An 18,058-nucleotide genomic window follows, 5' to 3' on the forward strand; every position below is an offset into this window, starting at 1 on the left:
CATATAGGCTCAAAGGTTCAATATTACTGATTTGCTACAAGCTAACTGCTCTGATTGCGTTGGGTACAGGTTGGATTGTTTACTACGTCCTAATTTGCTGATATATAGCTCACGTGATGCCTGTTTAGAGCATTTCCTTAATAATGATACATCTTTCATTTTCACAGTATAGAGATTTTATTGGAGAAACTTGTGACTACCGCTGTGCCTCTTGCGCTTGTATTTTGTAAAATTACAAGCTATTGTCATTGATTGCTGCCGTATTTGTCGTCGTCGTTGAAGAGGGAAGGCTGCGACCAAAAAAAGGTAAGCCTAAGGCCAAAATAAAAGGTCTCCGGTTTCTGGTATGGAGCTTGCCCAAAAAGTGGTGCGGCGACGCGGCTTTTTTTTTTACCTGATTTGTTTGCTTCAAATGTCGGCTGAGGACTGCAAATGGTGACCGACTAAACTTAGTGCAAATATATGGGAGTCCAGAGAGGCCACATCAAGCTTATTCTCGACCATAACCCAATCTAAAAACACGTTAAAATTGTTCAGCAGCAGGATTCCAGTCAAACCAGTGAGTTTGGCGGTTTTGAGACATCATCTTTCATTGAAAAAAAAACGTTTTCATTTTGCCGACGCGCATGGCTACGGCAACGCGCGTGCATACCAGAAACCGGAGACTTTTTTTGTTTGGCCTAAGATAAACTGAAATGGAATAAAATATACGATAAATGACGAATATTGAAAAAAATATAAGCAACGGTGTATCTTTGGAAACGTTTCAACTAAAATGTAACTTCCGAAAAAATCCCCAGAAAACATTTGTCATCTGGGGCTGATCGTTATAGTCGTAATTGCAAAAGGTATATATCTTTAAAGGGAAAATACAACATTTGCAAACATCAAAAAATAAAACTACCAAATCATTTTGAAATACCTTGCTGGACTGTTAGTGAATGACAGTGTAAAGCATCCTGTAAAATCATGGCACCTGGTATACTGTCATTTTCAAGAAAAGTGGTATTTTTGTATCAATTTCCAACGCTGATCGGCCGATCAGCGTTGGAAAAAAACTGGCTTTTTTTCAAATACTGGCCCCAATTGACCATCGCACTTGTTTGCAGTCGATTACACACCTATGAACGGGTACAAGCCAGCTAGACTGGTTCCCTGACCTTACAATTCCCCAATGTATGTAAACTGCTCTGTTTCTTCTTATATGGAGTCAGGGAACCAGACTACAGGAAAATGATTGTTTTTCTTGGTTTTTATAGCATTTTCGAACCCAAAACCTCAAAAAAGTCAGTGTAACTACCTTTACTATATATTTCCAACCCCCCAATTCCATCCATTTCTGAAAATTACAGCAAAAGCAAATGATGTATATTCCCTTTAAGCAGCAATTTAGGGTGAAAACAAATACAAATTGACAAGAGTCACACCAATTAGTTTTTGGTTGGTTCATGTTACATTTGGAATTGTTGTTCCATTTCCAATGTACAATCTTCCTCATTGAGGGAATATCTGTATTGTAGTGGATTTTACGTACATGTTTTTAGTTCTCATTGGGTTTTTTATTTTGTTCTTTTTCTCGAAGAATCTTTACTCGGTCTGGTTCTAGAATAAGTACTGAATGACTATCCGTGGTAAATCAGAAAGGGGTCTGTGTGTCATTTCTGCGTAAAAAAGTTCCTCGCTATATATTAATTTATTTTGCGAACTGTTCAGCAACATGGATGTGTATATTTTGACGGCAAAATGACCTACTTTGGGCATCTGCAACCCCTAAAAAACATAATAGTTTGATGTTGGGCTGCATAACAGGCAGGGCTCCAGGCGGGAGTGTGTGTGCTTTTGGACGGCCAGCATATTCATTATTGACAGTACATAACACCTGCAAGGTTCCCTGAATCACAAAAAGATCCGCCCTTTAAGCATACTATAATAGAGCCTGAAAATTCACCCCTGAAGACGCGCTTCCCAAACCCTTGAATAGAAAAATTACCGTGCAAAAATTATAAACTTTGCAATTACTTTTGGTACATTGATTTCTTCAGAAAATCACCCTGGAATAGGCCTTTGTAATGATAGTATCTCAATTTATGGAAACGTAAATATCGTTCCAAAAACTGACCTCTCACTTCCAAAAATCTAAAATACATGTGGACTAATGGAACTCGGTGTACTCGTAAAAAATGATGAAAAGATGAACATTGATGCATAATTTTGTGGCGGTTATCGGGAGACGACTAGGAAGTATTTTAGTTTTACTTTTATGATACACATTTTTTGGGGGAATAAACTAGAAAGATTCATTAGCACTTACAAAACAAATCTAAAATGACAGGTGATGAGGACTGTATTTAAGCCATCACGACTAAATTTAGAACCCTTGGCTGTCAGTAGTTGAATCTTTGCGTTGTTATACATTTTTTTTTCTTTGCCACATATGTCACAACAAATGTGAACAAATAAGGAGACCTACAGGAACGTAAAATGCCGGATGTGAAAGGTCGTAAAACAAATTTCGTTTTTACCCATCTCCAAGTAATTTCTCGTCATTTCTATTGAGGAATACCAAGGTAAAATTACAACTTGGATGTTTCTTAGGGTGATTACGGTTAGAAATCTGACATTAAATTATTCAAAGAGAGACGGGATCAAGAACATATGGATGATGAGCTGGTCAAAAAAGCTCAGTACACAATTTAACCACCACCGCCACACTGACCTATACGTTGTACCGTGATCGGGTGGTGCTTGCATAGTATACAACAGAAGCAGAAGAAGCAGAAGAAATCATTCTGTCAAAAATTAGAAAAAAGGCAAGCCAGTGTAAAATGCCCAAAGGCGAGCCGCGCGAAAGTTCCGGAAGCTCGCCGCGTGACTTTTTATACTTTCAGGCTCCATTATCAGTCCCTGGATTCTGGTGGGGGCAGGAACCAGTCTATCCAGAGAAAAGTGCATATTTAGGTCGCAAATAATTCGCAATTTGTAAATTAATTATTATAAAACGTTAACGTGAGCCCTTTTTTAATTCGTCGTTCGATAGCTCATTTACACGTGAATAACTTTCGTATTGCCAGAAAGAATTCGATGTTTATAGAAAAGTATGTATATTTGCTGATGAAACTCTAAATATCATTTAAACGCACACTTAAATAATGTTACCTCATAAGACAAGGATCTGTTTAATTCGATACCATTGACTTCTTCGGTAATGACTGATATAATTTAAAGTTCGCTTCTTTGATTGTGAGTTTGTACCTATATTCTATTGCGAAAATAGGAGGTATCGAGCCCCAAATGGACTTCATATTAATCCCGAAAGTGACCACTTGCTTGTTCTTTTTCCTCCTTCAAGGTTTTTCTTTTCTCTCTCATTTCAGAACTTCAAGTATTTGATTTCGGGATTTTCCTGCCGCCGAAGCAGGCCATCCACTGATGGCCTTGCCGGCAGGACTAGGGAGGACCAATCTTCGGCTTGGAGTCACCATGCTGAAGCTAGCTCTGGTACTCTCCATAAGCACTAGCTGGATCAGTCCGGTCCTTGCCAGTTTCATCCTGTTCAAACCGGACACCGAGTACGTCTACACCTTCTATTCCTCTACGGAATTGAAGAAGGTTCGCACGCTGCAGGCCGAGTCTAAGGTATAGTGACCTTAATCATGCACTTTGCTTAGTAATTCTTTCATTCAGAGCTTCGTTCCCGGGATTGTGTAAGCTCTGAAATAATAAGTCTTTCACTCTCAATCGTCTAGTATGTCGTGTAAACTTGGTTGCAATTCCCAAACGATCCAGGTTATCATTTGGTAATCGTGATCAGATGCTTTGGACATAGTGTTGCAACATCACTGTCCATGGGGGATTTTTGCCGAACGCCCAATAGTGGTCTTTTTCTCTAATTCATTAAGGATGCAGATAGGCGAAAGTCTTCCAGTACATTTTTTTGTCTCTCCGTGTGGACCGCAATTTTCATACTTTCATATTAACTCGTTTTCAAATGCTATTGGAATTTGTTTGATATCTTTTGCAGTACTCTATTTTTCTTCATCGCAAATTTTAAAAAGTTGGAACACCAAATTAAGCTGTTTTAAGTCACAATTTTGAACTGTACCTTTTCCCAGTCAGAACACCACTTTTGCAACATATCTCCAGGCTCCTATAGACCTTAATGATTTGCACGCGCAATTTAACTTTTAAAAACCCGACCTTGAATGAAGTAACATCATCATTGCGTCTGGCGCATCAAGGACAACCTGCGGGCTGTACGTCGGGCCGCTGCAGAAAGTCCCAAAAGAATTATATTTTCTTTTGTAAGAGGAAATTCAAGTGAGTGACCTTAAAGCAAGCGTAAACTGGTGTTCCATGAAAAGAAAAAGTAGGCCTGATTTTCCTGCCAGGAAATGGTGGTTGTTAATTGGCGTTTCACCAGCGCTAAACTGCAGTAATTTAACCTAGGCCTAACTTGTCAAAAAAACATTTCACACTGCCCTTAAATTAACTGACTAAAGTTTGTCCCCTACAAGATGAAGCCTGTCTTAGGAAGAACAAAAGCTGAAGTTTTAAGATGGAACTACAGGTTTTATTACAGTTAAACTTATGTTGTTTATATTTTAATGTCACCATAGATTGGCTTCGTATTGGTGAAAAGTTCCAACAGTAGCAGCGGGCTTCAGGAGATTTACCTCCGGGTTCACTCGGCGGCCGTAACCAGCCAGGAGGAACGAGGTACAAAAAAAATTCACAGGATTGATTCAATTAAAGTCTATTTTTGACGGAGAATATCCGCCTTCGGTGAATTCTGATATTTTGCCTCCAGGCTTACTTCTGTAAATTTTATATTGACAAGGTAGTTTAGTAAACGAAGGGGGTCTCACGCATTGTTTTTCCCGGAGCTTCGGCATCACCATCAGGCGAAAGAAATGATTGAATTCAAATGTCGCAAAAAAGTTGCGCACATTCAATAATTCGATTATGTCAAACTCAAGTACCACTGGTGTTGCGTGTTAACGTGGGTTCGTTTACTTACATGTTAGTGCAAATCGAGAGCACTCCACGAAGTTCAGAGTAGCCACTGCGAGGTACCCTATTGTTTGCGACAAAATATGATATCATTTTGGGATTTCTAAAGTGGTTTAGGATACAAAGTAAGCTGATAGGGTCTATACACATTGCGGATGTGCAATAGGAGCATTCGGGTTTGTAAGTCACTTATGTTAGCTAATTGATCTCCGCATAACGTTACGACAAGTCGACAAACACGTGGACAAATCATCACCAACGTTTTTGGACATTGTTTAGGCCAAAGAAAAAGTCTCCGGTTTCTGGTATGGAGCTTGCCCAAAAAGTGGTGCGGCGACGCGGCTTTTTTTTTTTTTACCTGATTGTTTTGCTTCAAATGTTGGCTGATGACTGCAAATGGTGCCCGACTAATCTTAGTGCAAATATATGGGAGTCCAGAGAGGCCACATAAAGCTTATTCTCGATCATAACCCAATCTAAAAAAACACGTTAAAATTGTGCATCAGCAGGATTCCAGTCAAACGAGTGAGTTTGGCGGTTTTTAGACATCATCTTTCATTGAAAAAAAAAAACTTTTTCATTTTGCCTACACGCATGGCTACGGCGACGCGCGCGCATACCAGAAACCGGAGACTTGTTTTTTTTGGCCGTACGTCGTTTATCGACAGTTCAATTGGAACGTCCGTCATAACATATCTAGAAATGTGTGTATATAAAGCATGGTCACTTACAAGGTGACTTTGGCACTAGTACGGCAAAGTTATAAGAGACAGTGAACCCTTGCAGTGTACAACTTTGGAGACCTGTTTATTATATAAATATTGTGAGGATTATCTTGTACCAGACATAGTTAGACCGGTATTGTCACTGCTCAGGTGAATGTAGATTACTCGCAATAAAGTGATGAACCAAACAAATGCGTGTTAATTATGGCTAATGTAAGTGTCAGTGAGAAACAGTGGACAGTTTGAATTCTACACAGCCAAAATCCATCACATTTTCTGTACAATCCAGAGGTGTACTAACTAAACACTGCATATAATTTGATTGTGAGTGACCTTTGCAATAATACATGTATAGCTGAATACATATCAAAGATTAGTAACCGTGGAAGTTTGAGTGACAGCTTGGAAGAAGGAGCAGTGACAAAGGAGAAGCTAATTATGCTTATCAAATCCCGAGGTGACGATGCTTCAAATATTAAAAGAAAACATAAGGCGTTCCAGAAATCCGTTGACATCAAGTGCCAGAGCAAAAGCTGCAACCAGAAGGGCAGCACTCCATGTCACCGGCAAAGCAGGGCTTGGAGCTTGAGCAACTGAAGCAGAAAACCCATGGATGAACAAATGCTGAAACAGAAAGCTGCAATGGAGTCCCTGCAACTTGAAACATAAATCGAGATAGCTTTGGCAGAGGCAGAAGCATTAGCCAAGTTCATTAGGCCCCTTATGATCAACTGGTGATCGTGCAGTCATGAACTAAGAACTACGTTTTTTGTGAGGGAGGGGGGTACCAGATCAGCAACCCTTATCGACCAATGCTACATCAGATATACCAACACCTGAATGTCCGAAGAGTAATGACGTTCAGAACTAAAATCTTAACCCACTTGCGGAGGCTTGGCCGACTCCCACAACGGAACCGGTGGGTGTCTTCCTAGCACTACAGCTTTAGATGTTAGATGTTATGAACATTCCGAAAACCAGTTTGATGTCCTTTGATGGCAACCCCATGAACTACTGGGCGTTCATGAACTCATTCCACAGTTGTCTTGGGAACTCCTCTGTCAGCGATGGAGAAGTTGAACATACTGTTTGAGTACTGTAATGGAAAGGCAGCTCGTGTCATTCAGCCATGTGCAATGATAAAACAATCCGGAAGTTATGATAAAAGCACGGACACTTCTAAAGGTGAGATTCGGCAATGCGTTCAACATCTTGCAATGATCCTGGGTCGACATAGTATACGAGGGCCCAGTTATATCGAACAGAGCCGAAGCCATACACTATTTTACTGATGAGGTCCAAGGCTGCATGGAGACGCTTGAGGCAATGAACAAGCTCAATGGGATCGACTCTAGTTTGAGGATGGTAAACATTTTGTGGAACAGCTACCATTCTTTCTGCAGTCAAGATGGCGAAATGAAGCAATAAAGACACTGGAACACTGGAAGCAACTGGTGATTACCCCAACATCAACAGGCTTGTCAAATTCCTGAATGTGGCTGCCAAGGAGGCCAGTGGCCCTGTGTTTGGATCCCTGAACACTATATAAGTACAGGATCTCAAAGGAATCGGGCAAATCCGGAAATCCAAAGCGATGGACAAGATTCAGTGTTCATGCCAAGGAAGCATGGTGCAGAGTCATGTAAGAAGTTTGGTGCATCAAAGAGAGAAGGACGGTCGAAGCCATGCCACCTCTGCAGCGGAAATTATCGTCTTGATGCCTGTGATGACTTCACGAAATGTCCCCGCAAAAGCGAATGGGGATGGTGAAAGGTAAACGGCTCCGCTTCAACTGCTTGCTGGCGAGTAACCATGGAGCCCGATGATGCAGAATGAAGAGTGGACGTGAAGAATGTACCAGACGACATGCCAGTTCGCAACACGATGCGATGCAGTATATGCTACCAGTGAGCCAGGATGCACCTGGAAAATGGATTATACTAGAGAGCACTTGGAGTGCACTGTGACACACACAGATGTGTTTGGTATCAAAATAAAGCCAAAAGAGAAGGGTTACAACAGGAGAGGTCTTCTGAGCTTCATGAGTTCTGTCTATGACTCATTTGGATTTGTGTGACCATTAAATTTGTGCTCCAAGCAAAGACGATATTCCAAGATGCATGCAAGAGAGGGAATGACTGGGATGAGGAACTAGAGCCAGGAAAGTTTGAGCAGTTGATGAAGTGGCTACATGAGCTAACCTAGCTGGAAGATTTCAGTGTTCCCAGGTGTACCTCAAGAGTTTGGGACACCTTCTAGTGTGAAGCTACAACACTTCTGCGATATGGTCGCACATGGAGCGCGCGGTATCTTGCATGAGGCTGGTAAACAACCAGTAACATATCCACACTTCGTTCTTGATGACCATTACGCGACGTAAGCTCTCGGTGGCAGGTATGGCAGTGAGGATGGGAGTATTCTGCGCCGTTAAATGAGGCTGGAAGTTCAGAGTACCATAGTTTGGACTGATATAGTATGATTGTCTTGCAGTACACCAAGAACACCTCTAAGAGATTCCAGACCTTCGTCACCAATCGAGTGAATGCCATTCACGAAGGTTCGCTGGCAGCTCAATTTTGTGGATACACGCTCTAACCCAGCCGATGACGCTTCCAGAGGGCTTGATGCCAAACAGAGGATATGCCAATCAAAATGGACACAGAGACCGGAGTTCTTGTCAGGAGATGAGACAGCTTGGCCAGTGGAGCCTGTACCTGCTCCAAGATAACAAGGAAGTAAAGCGTCACTCAAGTAGCAAGTGAAGCACCCATAGTGCCTCGGCAACACCATGTAAGTCAGCACACTCGTGGAGGGAGTGTGTGCTGTGCCTGACGACGGAACGGTATTGAAGTACAAAGTACTTCTTGAATGTGTCGTCTGCATGAGCATCATAGGAAAGACGTGTCCAGAGAATGGCTGTCCTACCTAGAAACAGAGTTAATTCTCTGGGTGACTCTCCTTTCTCTTGTCCGTGGTAGACTGCTTCGGTCTTTTCTTCGTCAAGAGGGGACGAAGCCAGGGGAAGAGATATGGTTGCTTGTCCACATGCTTAACAACAGGAGCAATACACATTGAGAAGCTCAACCGATTGGACTCAGACTCGTTCATAGATGCTTTGGTGAAGTACTCAGCAAGGAGGGGAATGCCAAAGAGAATGCGGTCTGCTAATGGGACAAACTTTGTTGGTGTTAAAAGGGAGCCGAGAAGATCAATCAAGATGTGGAAACAGAACAACAAGACAAAGGAATACCTGCTTCTGAATGAAAATAGGTGGCAGTTCAACCCACCAATAAACTGGGTGGTATCTGGGAGCGACAAATCAGAACAGTATGCGCAAAGCTATCAACTCTCCGCTGCTGCTGAGAGCTGGCCAGCCTGCACCTTCGTGGAATTTCATCAAGCAATATGCCTATGGACGACGATGGAGACATGTGCAGCTGCTTGTGGATCACTTGTGGAAACGCTGGGAACGGGAGTATCTCCCCACTCTGCACCTTAGGCGAAAGTGGATCAATTCTCCAGAGGAGCTTGGCTGCGGGGGACAATGTGTTGATCATGGAGGCGACTATACCAAGGAAGAACTGGCCCCTGGGACTCATAACAAGGACATTTCCAGGCAAACATGGAAATGTAAGAACAGCTGAGGTGAAGACTCCCCAGAACGCTGCGGTTAGACATGTCGACAAGCTCTGCCTGCTTTAGTCAGCTAACTGATATTTGAAACAATCAGGATTGATGGCCAAATTAATGCCTCTTGATTGGGAGTGTACGAAATGCAGTACTACCCATGGTTATGCCACTCTATATCCGAAAAGACACTTTATTTAATTTGATCCATTTTGTCTGAAGCTTGGGTCTCACATGTTATTGTAGTCCAGAGCTAGTGGCGCTCAAGTGTTTTGCTTTGTACGTTTGTTGTCTGTTAAATTGTTGGTAAATGTTCACTTGTTAAAGCTATAGTCCATCATTTGCTGGACGGTATTTGTTGTCTTACAGGCACTTTTAAATGCCGAATTGCATGCCGATTGCGATTGTTGAGCTGTGTGACGGTCCTAGGCCGACCGACCGACCGGCATCCCGATCGACCGACATACCGACTGATCAACGGACAAATAAAACAATCAAAACGGACAAATAAAACAGTCAAATAACATATGATGCGATCTAAAAAAAAAAAAAAAAAACATAAACCATAAAAAATTGCAGTATATTATGTCAACATTCGTTTAGGGAAAAAAATCGAATTCTTTGAAGATCATTTGTTGGCATACCTTTTCTTCGATTTAACTTTAGTGTCACTGCATTGTTTCGTTTCAGTTCATTTAAGCGAGGAGAGAGATTTTACTGACTGGTAAGTTTTCATTCTGATCCCTGCCCATATCGTTTGTCGACATGCAAAGCTTGATGAAGAACTGATGGCAGGCACTATACAGAAGTAGTCCACTTCTTAATAAAACATCTTAAGAAAAATCTGCTAATGTTCAGTTATCGAATAATTACTTTACATATATTTCCAATAATAATTTTGCGGCCTGACATTGCCGGTAAATTTTAGGGCGGAAACTGAACCTTTTTTGCGCACCCGTTAGCGGCGCAAAATGAAACCAGAGAATGCTTATTTTGTTTTCGAAGCCGGGTTGCAGACGACCAGAAAAAAAACCCCGTGGTTTCGCCCGTGCAATAAATAAAATGGCGCTAGGATCAATGAATTTGGTTCAATAGTATTTACAAAAGATTGTAACTATAGGCCTAATAACGCATTTCCGCCGTTCATTAGTTTGTCAGAAAAAATGCTTTTGCGCAGCTACAGCAATAAATCAAAGGCCAATGCAAATCTTTAGACCACCGTAAGGAACTTATGGAAGAGTGCAATGAACGCACTACAAATGCAATTGAGTTGATCGCTGATGTAAATACATTTTCCAAGGTACTTGTCCGCAACTGTCCATCACACCAAGTAGCATTTTGCAATTACATTGTATAGTTTGGGATTTTGTGGTTAAATTCTTTACTGCACCTTAACTCTATTGTGTAGGTTTTCCTTTGACATCAGCGAGAATGGAGCGATTGGCCAGGTGTACTTCCCACGTGACCAGGATGATCACGTGATAGGTGTTAAGAAAGGTCTGGTCAGCCTGTTAGCAGCTAACCTGCAACATCCCCCACAAGACAAGGTAAATTAGAGAAATTAAAGGGAAAGTATACAATTAGAATTGTGTTTGTGGACATATACATGTACATGTTTATATCATGTTATAGACTGATAGGACATACATGTTGTAAGTGATAAGATGTGTATCTATATACAAACCGAGTTTCAACCCAATCGGACCTGCATTTCTGTTAGATATGGGCGTTTACAATATGCATCTTTAATATGACGTCACTAGTCATGTGATGACGTCATTATAACATTCCGGTCTAGGCATATACCTACTTTCAATCCAATCAGACCTGTAGCTCTGTAGATATAGGCCTTCTTGTATCTTGTATGTGACATTCTTGCCAAGTATAAAAGCAATCGGATTGATATTAGTGCCATACACGATGAAAATGTGTACAAATGAAATGGAAATGAAAAGGAGTCTGAAAAAGAGAGAAAAAAAGCTCTAAGCATGAAAAGCACGGAAATACATGCTTTTGTGTAGTTTTGGATTTCCGTATAAATTGTTGTCAATATAAGTGTCTGGATCAGTATTTGATTATTTCAGAAAGCCTTTTCTAAGTGGACTTCTCCGAATCCTTTTGCAATTAAGGCAATCTTTTCAGGTGTGATTCTAGAAAAATGCCCATGTACTGCAAGTACACCAAAATTGTGATGAAAAAAAAATCCTTGCCTAAATACTCGTGAACGTTTTCTAGTTTAAATAAACCAGTATGTTTACAAAAGACTGTTTACTGTGCTGGCCCATAGTAACCAGAGCAGAGTTCAAGTTCTGTAGCGTCGGCTGAGTTAAATTGGGAATTCCCGGTTTTCCCAGGGTAGTTATTTGCAATGTGGAGCATGCAGAAATTGTATTTTACCTTTTTTTTTGCTTTTCCAGCACATTGCCCGAAAAAGTGGGGTTTTTTTTAATTTCTTTACTCCTTCACATGTATGTACATAAATTTGCATGCGTTGCTTTAACAGCGAGTTCGGATATTCGGATATTAAACAAGAACAAGAGCAGTGGCCTATAAGGATTAAGGACTTTTACTAATTGGGCAGGGGCGGTATAATTTCCGTCAATCAAATCATAAAAACAAAACGTCCAAATTTCATCACCTGACTGTGTTTCATTCTAGATACGAGAATACTCGCTACACACAGTATATTGGAAACGTGTCTATATATAGGAGTGAGTGACGTTCATGTTGCATAATGTAGAAATAATAAACATGTCGCTTCTCCAAACTCCCCGATATTAATTATTTTACGTCAGCATTTTATTTGTAGTAAACATCCCCGAAATCCATTTCACTAAATTCCCCATATAGTACTGTATAGAGGGAGTGTGTAAGGTTTGTTTATGTAGGCCTATAATGTGTTATATTTAGAATCAAACTTATCTTCGTTGCGGCGACTTCGGTGCAAGGAATTTGCTGAGTATAATCTTTTACCATACATGTTATGGTAAAAGGTGATATACAACTTGAAAGGCGCCGGGATATCGAGATCGTTTCAATTTCGGTTCATTCTGGGGGAAAACGCTCACAGGCTCATCGTCAGTTTACTCCTTATGCATTTTGAATTTGCGTTACTACAGGGTGAGTCAAAAAATAGCGGATCCCAAATCCCCACAAAATATATTTTATATTCAAAAACAATATAGCACCAACCATAATAATGAATGGAAAGCCAATTTCATCAGCTAATTTCCAGTCATGATTATTTTTGGTGCTACATATTTTTTTAAATATAAAATATAATGTTTGGGGTTGGGTTGCCACTTTTTTGGCAGATTCCCAAAATTGTGATGGAAAAAACAACTCAGGCCTAAGTACTAGTGAACTTTATAAAGTTTAAATAAACCAGTATGTTTACAAAAGACTGTTTACTGTACTGCCCCTTAGCAACCAGGGCAGAGTTCAGGCCCTGTCGCGTCGGCTGAGTTAAGTTTGGAATTCCCGGTTTCCCCAGGGTATTTATTTGCCAGCAGAGCAAACATGAATTGTAAGGGTTTTTTGTCTCTCTTCACTTCTTCACATATATCTACATAAATGTGCATGTGCTGCTTTAACAACTAGCTCGGATATTCGGATATTCGGATATTAAACAATAAGTAAGAGCAGTACGTGGCGTAACTATAGCTAGGGTTCATATTCCGAGGGGGCACCTGAAAGCAAGTGATATGCGCATAACCGGGGGTGGTAAAAGAAAACCCAGCTCTGTCAATTTGTTTCTCTTTTTTCATAGAATTTCATTTAAAAAAAAAATGAAAAAACTGTTCTGACACCCCAAAACAATTATGCGGACAGAGCCTGCAGGGTTATGTGTGTATTTGGACACTGTCCTGTACAAGGGCGGATCCAGGGGGGGGGGGGCAAAGGGGGCCATGCCCCCCCCCCCCCCAAAAAAAAAAAAACGAAACCAATTTTCTTTTTCTTTTTATGTGACATTGCAATAAAGGCAGGCAATGAGTACACCACCATCTTTTCCTCAAAAAACATTGGTTAAGGTTGTCAGAAATTGCCTTAGATCGCACCACAGAGCATCTAGAATCCAAACAATTTTCGCCCGAACCCCAAGCCGTAATTTTTTGCCCCACTTTTTTGGGGGACCAAATTTTTTGGGCCCCCCAAAAAATTGTGTTCTGGATCCGCCCTTGGGCCTGTAAATTTTTTAAAATTTGGCCATAGTTTATTCTGTAGTAAAATAGATAAGATATTTTCATATGTACTTTTAGAGTAACTCTTCCTGCTTCTTTTGGTGACATTTTTACTGGATTAGTTTTCATGCATGACTGAACAGGAGGCAATTAAAGGGGTTGGGTGAAATCTGACTTGCGCCAAAAGGGCACTTGCACATCCGTTGTGAAATGTAGACAGTCTTCTTTTCTCCGGACACTTGGCATCCGTAAAAACAAAAAGCGGGGGGGGGGGGGGGGGGGGCTGGGATATCGAGATCTTTTCAATTTCGGTTCACTCTGGGGAAAAACGCTCACAGGCTCATCGTCAGTTTACTCCTTATGCATTTTGAATTTGCGTTACTACAGGGTGAGTCAAAAATAGCGGATCCCAAATCCCCCCAAAATATATTTTATATTCAAAAACAATATAGCACCAAACATAATAATGAATGGAAAGCCAATTTCATCAGCTAATTTCCATTCATGATTATTTTTGGTGCTTCATATTTTTTTCAATATAAAATATAATGTTTGGGGTTGGGTTGCCACTTTTTTGGCAGATTCCCAAAATTGTGATTGAAAAAACCAATTCAGGCCTAAGTACTAGTGAACTTTATAAAGTTTGAATAAACCAGTATGTTTACAAAAGACTGTTTACTGTACTGCCCCTTAGCAACCAGGGCAGAGTTCAGGCCCTGTCGCGTCGGCTGAGTTAAATTTGGAATTCCCGGTTTCCCCAGGGTTTTATTTGCCAGCAGAGTAAACATTAATTGTAGGGTTTTTTTTGTCTCTCATCACTTCTTCACATATATCTAGCAGTATATATAAAAGCAGTACGTGGCGTAACTATAGGGTTAATATTCTGAGGGGGCACCTGAAAGCAAGTGATATGCGCATATCCGGGGGTTGTAAAAGAAAACCCAGCTCTGTCATTTTATTTTTTTTTTCATAGAATTTCATAAAAAAGTTTAAAAACTGCTCTGACACCCCAAAACAATTATGCGGACAGAGCCTGCAGGGTTACGTGTGTATTTGTACACTGTCCTGTATTTGTTTTTTAATTGGCCATAGTTTTTTTCTGTAGTAAAATAGATAAGATATTTTCATATGTACTTTTAGAGTAACTCTTCCTGCTTCTTTTGGTGACATTTTCACTGGATTAGTTTTCATGCATGACTGAACAGGAGGCAATTAAAGGGGTTGGGTGAAATCTGACTTGCGCCAAAAGGGCACTTGCACATCCGTTGTGAAATGTAGACAGTTTTCTTTTCTCCGGACACTTGGCATCCGTAAAAACAAAAAGCGGGGGGGGGGGGGCTGGGATATCGAGATCTTTTCAATTTCGGTTCACTCTGGGGAAAAACGCTCACAGGCTTATCGTCAGTTTACTCCTTATGCATTTTGAATTTGCGTTACTACAGGGTGAGTCAAAAATAGCGGATCCCAAATCCCCCCAAAATATAATTTATATTCAAAAACAATATAGCACCAAACATAATAATGAATGGAAAGCCAATTTCATCAGCTCATTTCCAGTCATGATTATTTTTTGGTGCTTCATTTTTTTTTTCAATATAAAATATAATTTTGGGGTTGGGTTGCCACTTTTTTGGCAGATTCCCAAAATTGTGATTGAAAAAACCAATTCAGGCCTATAAGTACTAGTGAACTTTATAAAGTTTGAATAAACCAGTATGTTTACAAAAGACTGTTTACTGTACTACCCCTTAGCAACCAGGGCAGAGTTCAGGCCCTGTCGCGTCGGCTGAGTTAAATTTGGAATTCCCGGTTTCCCCAGGGTTTTATTTGCCAGCAGAGTAAACATTAATTGTAGGGTTTTTTTTGTCTCTCATCACTTCTTCACATATATCTAGCAGTATATATAAAAGCAGTACGTGGCGTAACTATAGGGTTAATATTCTGAGGGGGCACCTGAAAGCAAGTGATATGCGCATATCCGGGGGTTGTAAAAGAAAACCCAGCTCTGTCATTTTATTTTTTTTTCATAGAATTTCATAAAAAAAGTTTAAAAACTGCTCTGACACCCCAAAACAATTATGCGGACAGAGCCTGCAGGGTTACGTGTGTATTTGTACACTGTCCTGTATTTGTTTTTTAATTGGCCATAGTTTTTTTCTGTAGTAAAATAGATAAGATATTTTCATATGTACTTTTAGAGTAACTCTTCCTCCTTCTTTTGGTGACATTTTTACTGGATTAGTTTTCATGCATGACTGAACAGGAGGCAATTAAAGGGGTTGGGTGAAATCTGACTTGCGCCAAAAGGGCACTTGCACATCCGTTGTGAAATGTAGACAGGTTTTTTTTCTCCGGACCCCTTGGCATCCGTAAAAACAAAAATCTGGCGGCGCTGTTCAAAACAGACAATTATGTACACAAAGGACCAATATATGGTGCTTTTCAGGGCGATACATGTGCGAAATTCGGACAAAGGCCCCCAAAACGGCAGATGCCACAAAAAAGGCACCACTTCTTTTTTGAAAACGGCACTTGTTCAGAAAAAAGAGCATTTCGTAAAAAAAGGGCACTCTTTACAAATAATTGCGGGGGGGGGGGTTAAGCCAGTTGAAAAAAGGGCATTTCAATGGAAAAAGACAGTTTTTACAAAATATTGTGGTTTTTTTTAAGTTCGAGGGTCTGCTCGTCCTGCCAAAATTCCTTCTTAATTGGCGTTGATATGCTGTTACACTCTATTAAACAATTGCTCAGAGTTAAAAAGAAACACAGTCGTCCACACTTTCTTGTTCCGTAATTGGGGGGACCGAAAATGCTATGGGGACAGCAGAAAGTCCCCATAACTCGGTCCTAATTTGCCTAACAAACAAAAAAACTTCCCCATAACGCGGTGTATGCCTACCCACTTGTGTAAGCAGTGTTTACACAGCAACTAGAACGTACACACACTCTAAATGAATTGCTCACTATTAGGTCAAATTACTTCACCTTTTCAAGATTAAAAAGGGAACATGGAGGTAAATTGATTCACACAACAGCTAAGGGCCGTACTTAGCCAGCCTAGTTGTTGGAAGGGTAGGGTCGTTTTTACCATGAAGTGCACTGGACCTTTTCACCGTAGGTGGACTTTTTAATGTGTAACAAACGGGTTCTTTTTACGCATGGAAATACACAATTGCGAGGAAAACATGGACCTAAGGTCGGTTTTTTTTTGGGGGGGGGGGGGTGTTCGACCCCCGCCACCCCGGCTACTAATTGCTCATTATTATTTAACATTACTACAGTTTTGAGAGTAAAAAGGAAACATGGCCGCCCACTTGTGTAAATTTATTTATACAACAGCTTAAGGCCGTACGCATAGCCAGTTTTTACTAAGAAGTGGACCTATTTTCACCTTTTAATGTGTAATAACTGGACAGGTTTTTCTTACCCATGGAAATACACAATCATGCGGAAATAATGGACCTGCGGCCCTTTTTGTGGGGGAGGGGGTCGTTCTACCTCCTCGACGCCGCGACTACTAATAATTGGTCGTCCACTTGTGTAAATTGTTTTACACAAAAGCTAGACTGTACACCAGTGTTATAGTCGAGTACTTTTTTCCGAGTACTTAGGTGGGGGGGGGGGGAGGGGAATAACCAAAATCAAAAAAATGCCCGGCCGTGGAGATTCGAAAAGCGGGGAGAAGGGGGGGGGGGGTTGGCTGGACACCACATTTCACTATGGGGCGCTCTTCAGGATATAGATGTATATCAACATGTACGCTACCGCTTACATCTAAATAGCATATTTTAAAAGCTTTTGTACTGTGTCTCTTCACTTTTCAGTGCTATTGAATTCATTTGGGTTGCTGGGATGTTCGAAAAATACCTCAAAATTCGCATTTTGTTTTTTTTCTCATCACGAAAAAGTGGGGGTATGATGCAATAGCCCCCCCCCCCCCCGGTTTAAAAGTGGGGGCATATATACCCCCCCCCCACATCACCCCGGGATTTACGCCCCTGTGAGATACAGACATGAACGTTTAGTTCTACCGTCATTTAATAAAGTTATTGGCGTAATTGTCCCAGGCCCGGTCAGATAACTGATATAATACCCACTCACGGCTAGTTGTTAATAATTGTGTTTGTCCGCGGACGTGCGCGGAGGAAAATCAGGAAACTTTTATTTCTCCGCAAGCCAATCAACCATTTCAAACTGAAAGTATGGATAGAATAATTTAACCCTGCGCAGAGTGACCTGCTACCCTTTGGGCCCCAGGTAACCGAATCTTTTGGAGAAAAAAAATGAGGGCTAATTAATAACGTTCACGGCCTATCCTATCTAACCCTCATTCAACCCTTGCCAAATCAGCTGGTTCAATTAACTTTGCAGCCAGGGCTACACCCAGGCCGTGTCAACAAACTTTCGACCAGGCCTCCTGCCAAGTCTCATTGAAAATCAACAAAGACCTGTAACCTAACACAGTCATCTCCCTTCATAACTGCATACCACAGCCACCAGTCAATTATCTTTCCA

At 40.9% G+C, this 18,058-nt stretch overlaps 2 protein-coding genes across 2 annotated transcripts in view; both read left to right on the top strand.

Moving 5' to 3' along the window:
- The first annotated feature begins 3,429 nt into the window (after positions 1–3,429).
- On the top strand, positions 3,430–10,918 carry LOC119732920. Its single transcript, XM_038206502.1, has 4 exons — positions 3,430–3,636; positions 4,617–4,716; positions 10,053–10,086; positions 10,771–10,918. Exons 1-4 carry the CDS (start codon positions 3,430–3,432, stop codon positions 10,916–10,918), a joined length of 489 nt encoding a protein of 162 aa, XP_038062430.1.
- Positions 10,919–16,551: 5,633 nt separating this feature from the next.
- The window catches only part of LOC119732930, a 212,078-nt gene continuing 210,571 nt past the window's right edge, over positions 16,552–18,058 (top strand). The window contains exon 1 of the mRNA XM_038206513.1: positions 16,552–16,557. Within this exon, the coding sequence (XP_038062441.1) occupies positions 16,552–16,557 (6 nt within the window). The remainder of the gene's footprint in view (positions 16,558–18,058) is intronic.

Source organism: Patiria miniata, unplaced genomic scaffold, assembly GCF_015706575.1.
Source record: "Patiria miniata isolate m_02_andy unplaced genomic scaffold, ASM1570657v1 HiC_scaffold_1, whole genome shotgun sequence".
NCBI lineage: Eukaryota > Metazoa > Echinodermata > Asteroidea > Valvatida > Asterinidae > Patiria > Patiria miniata.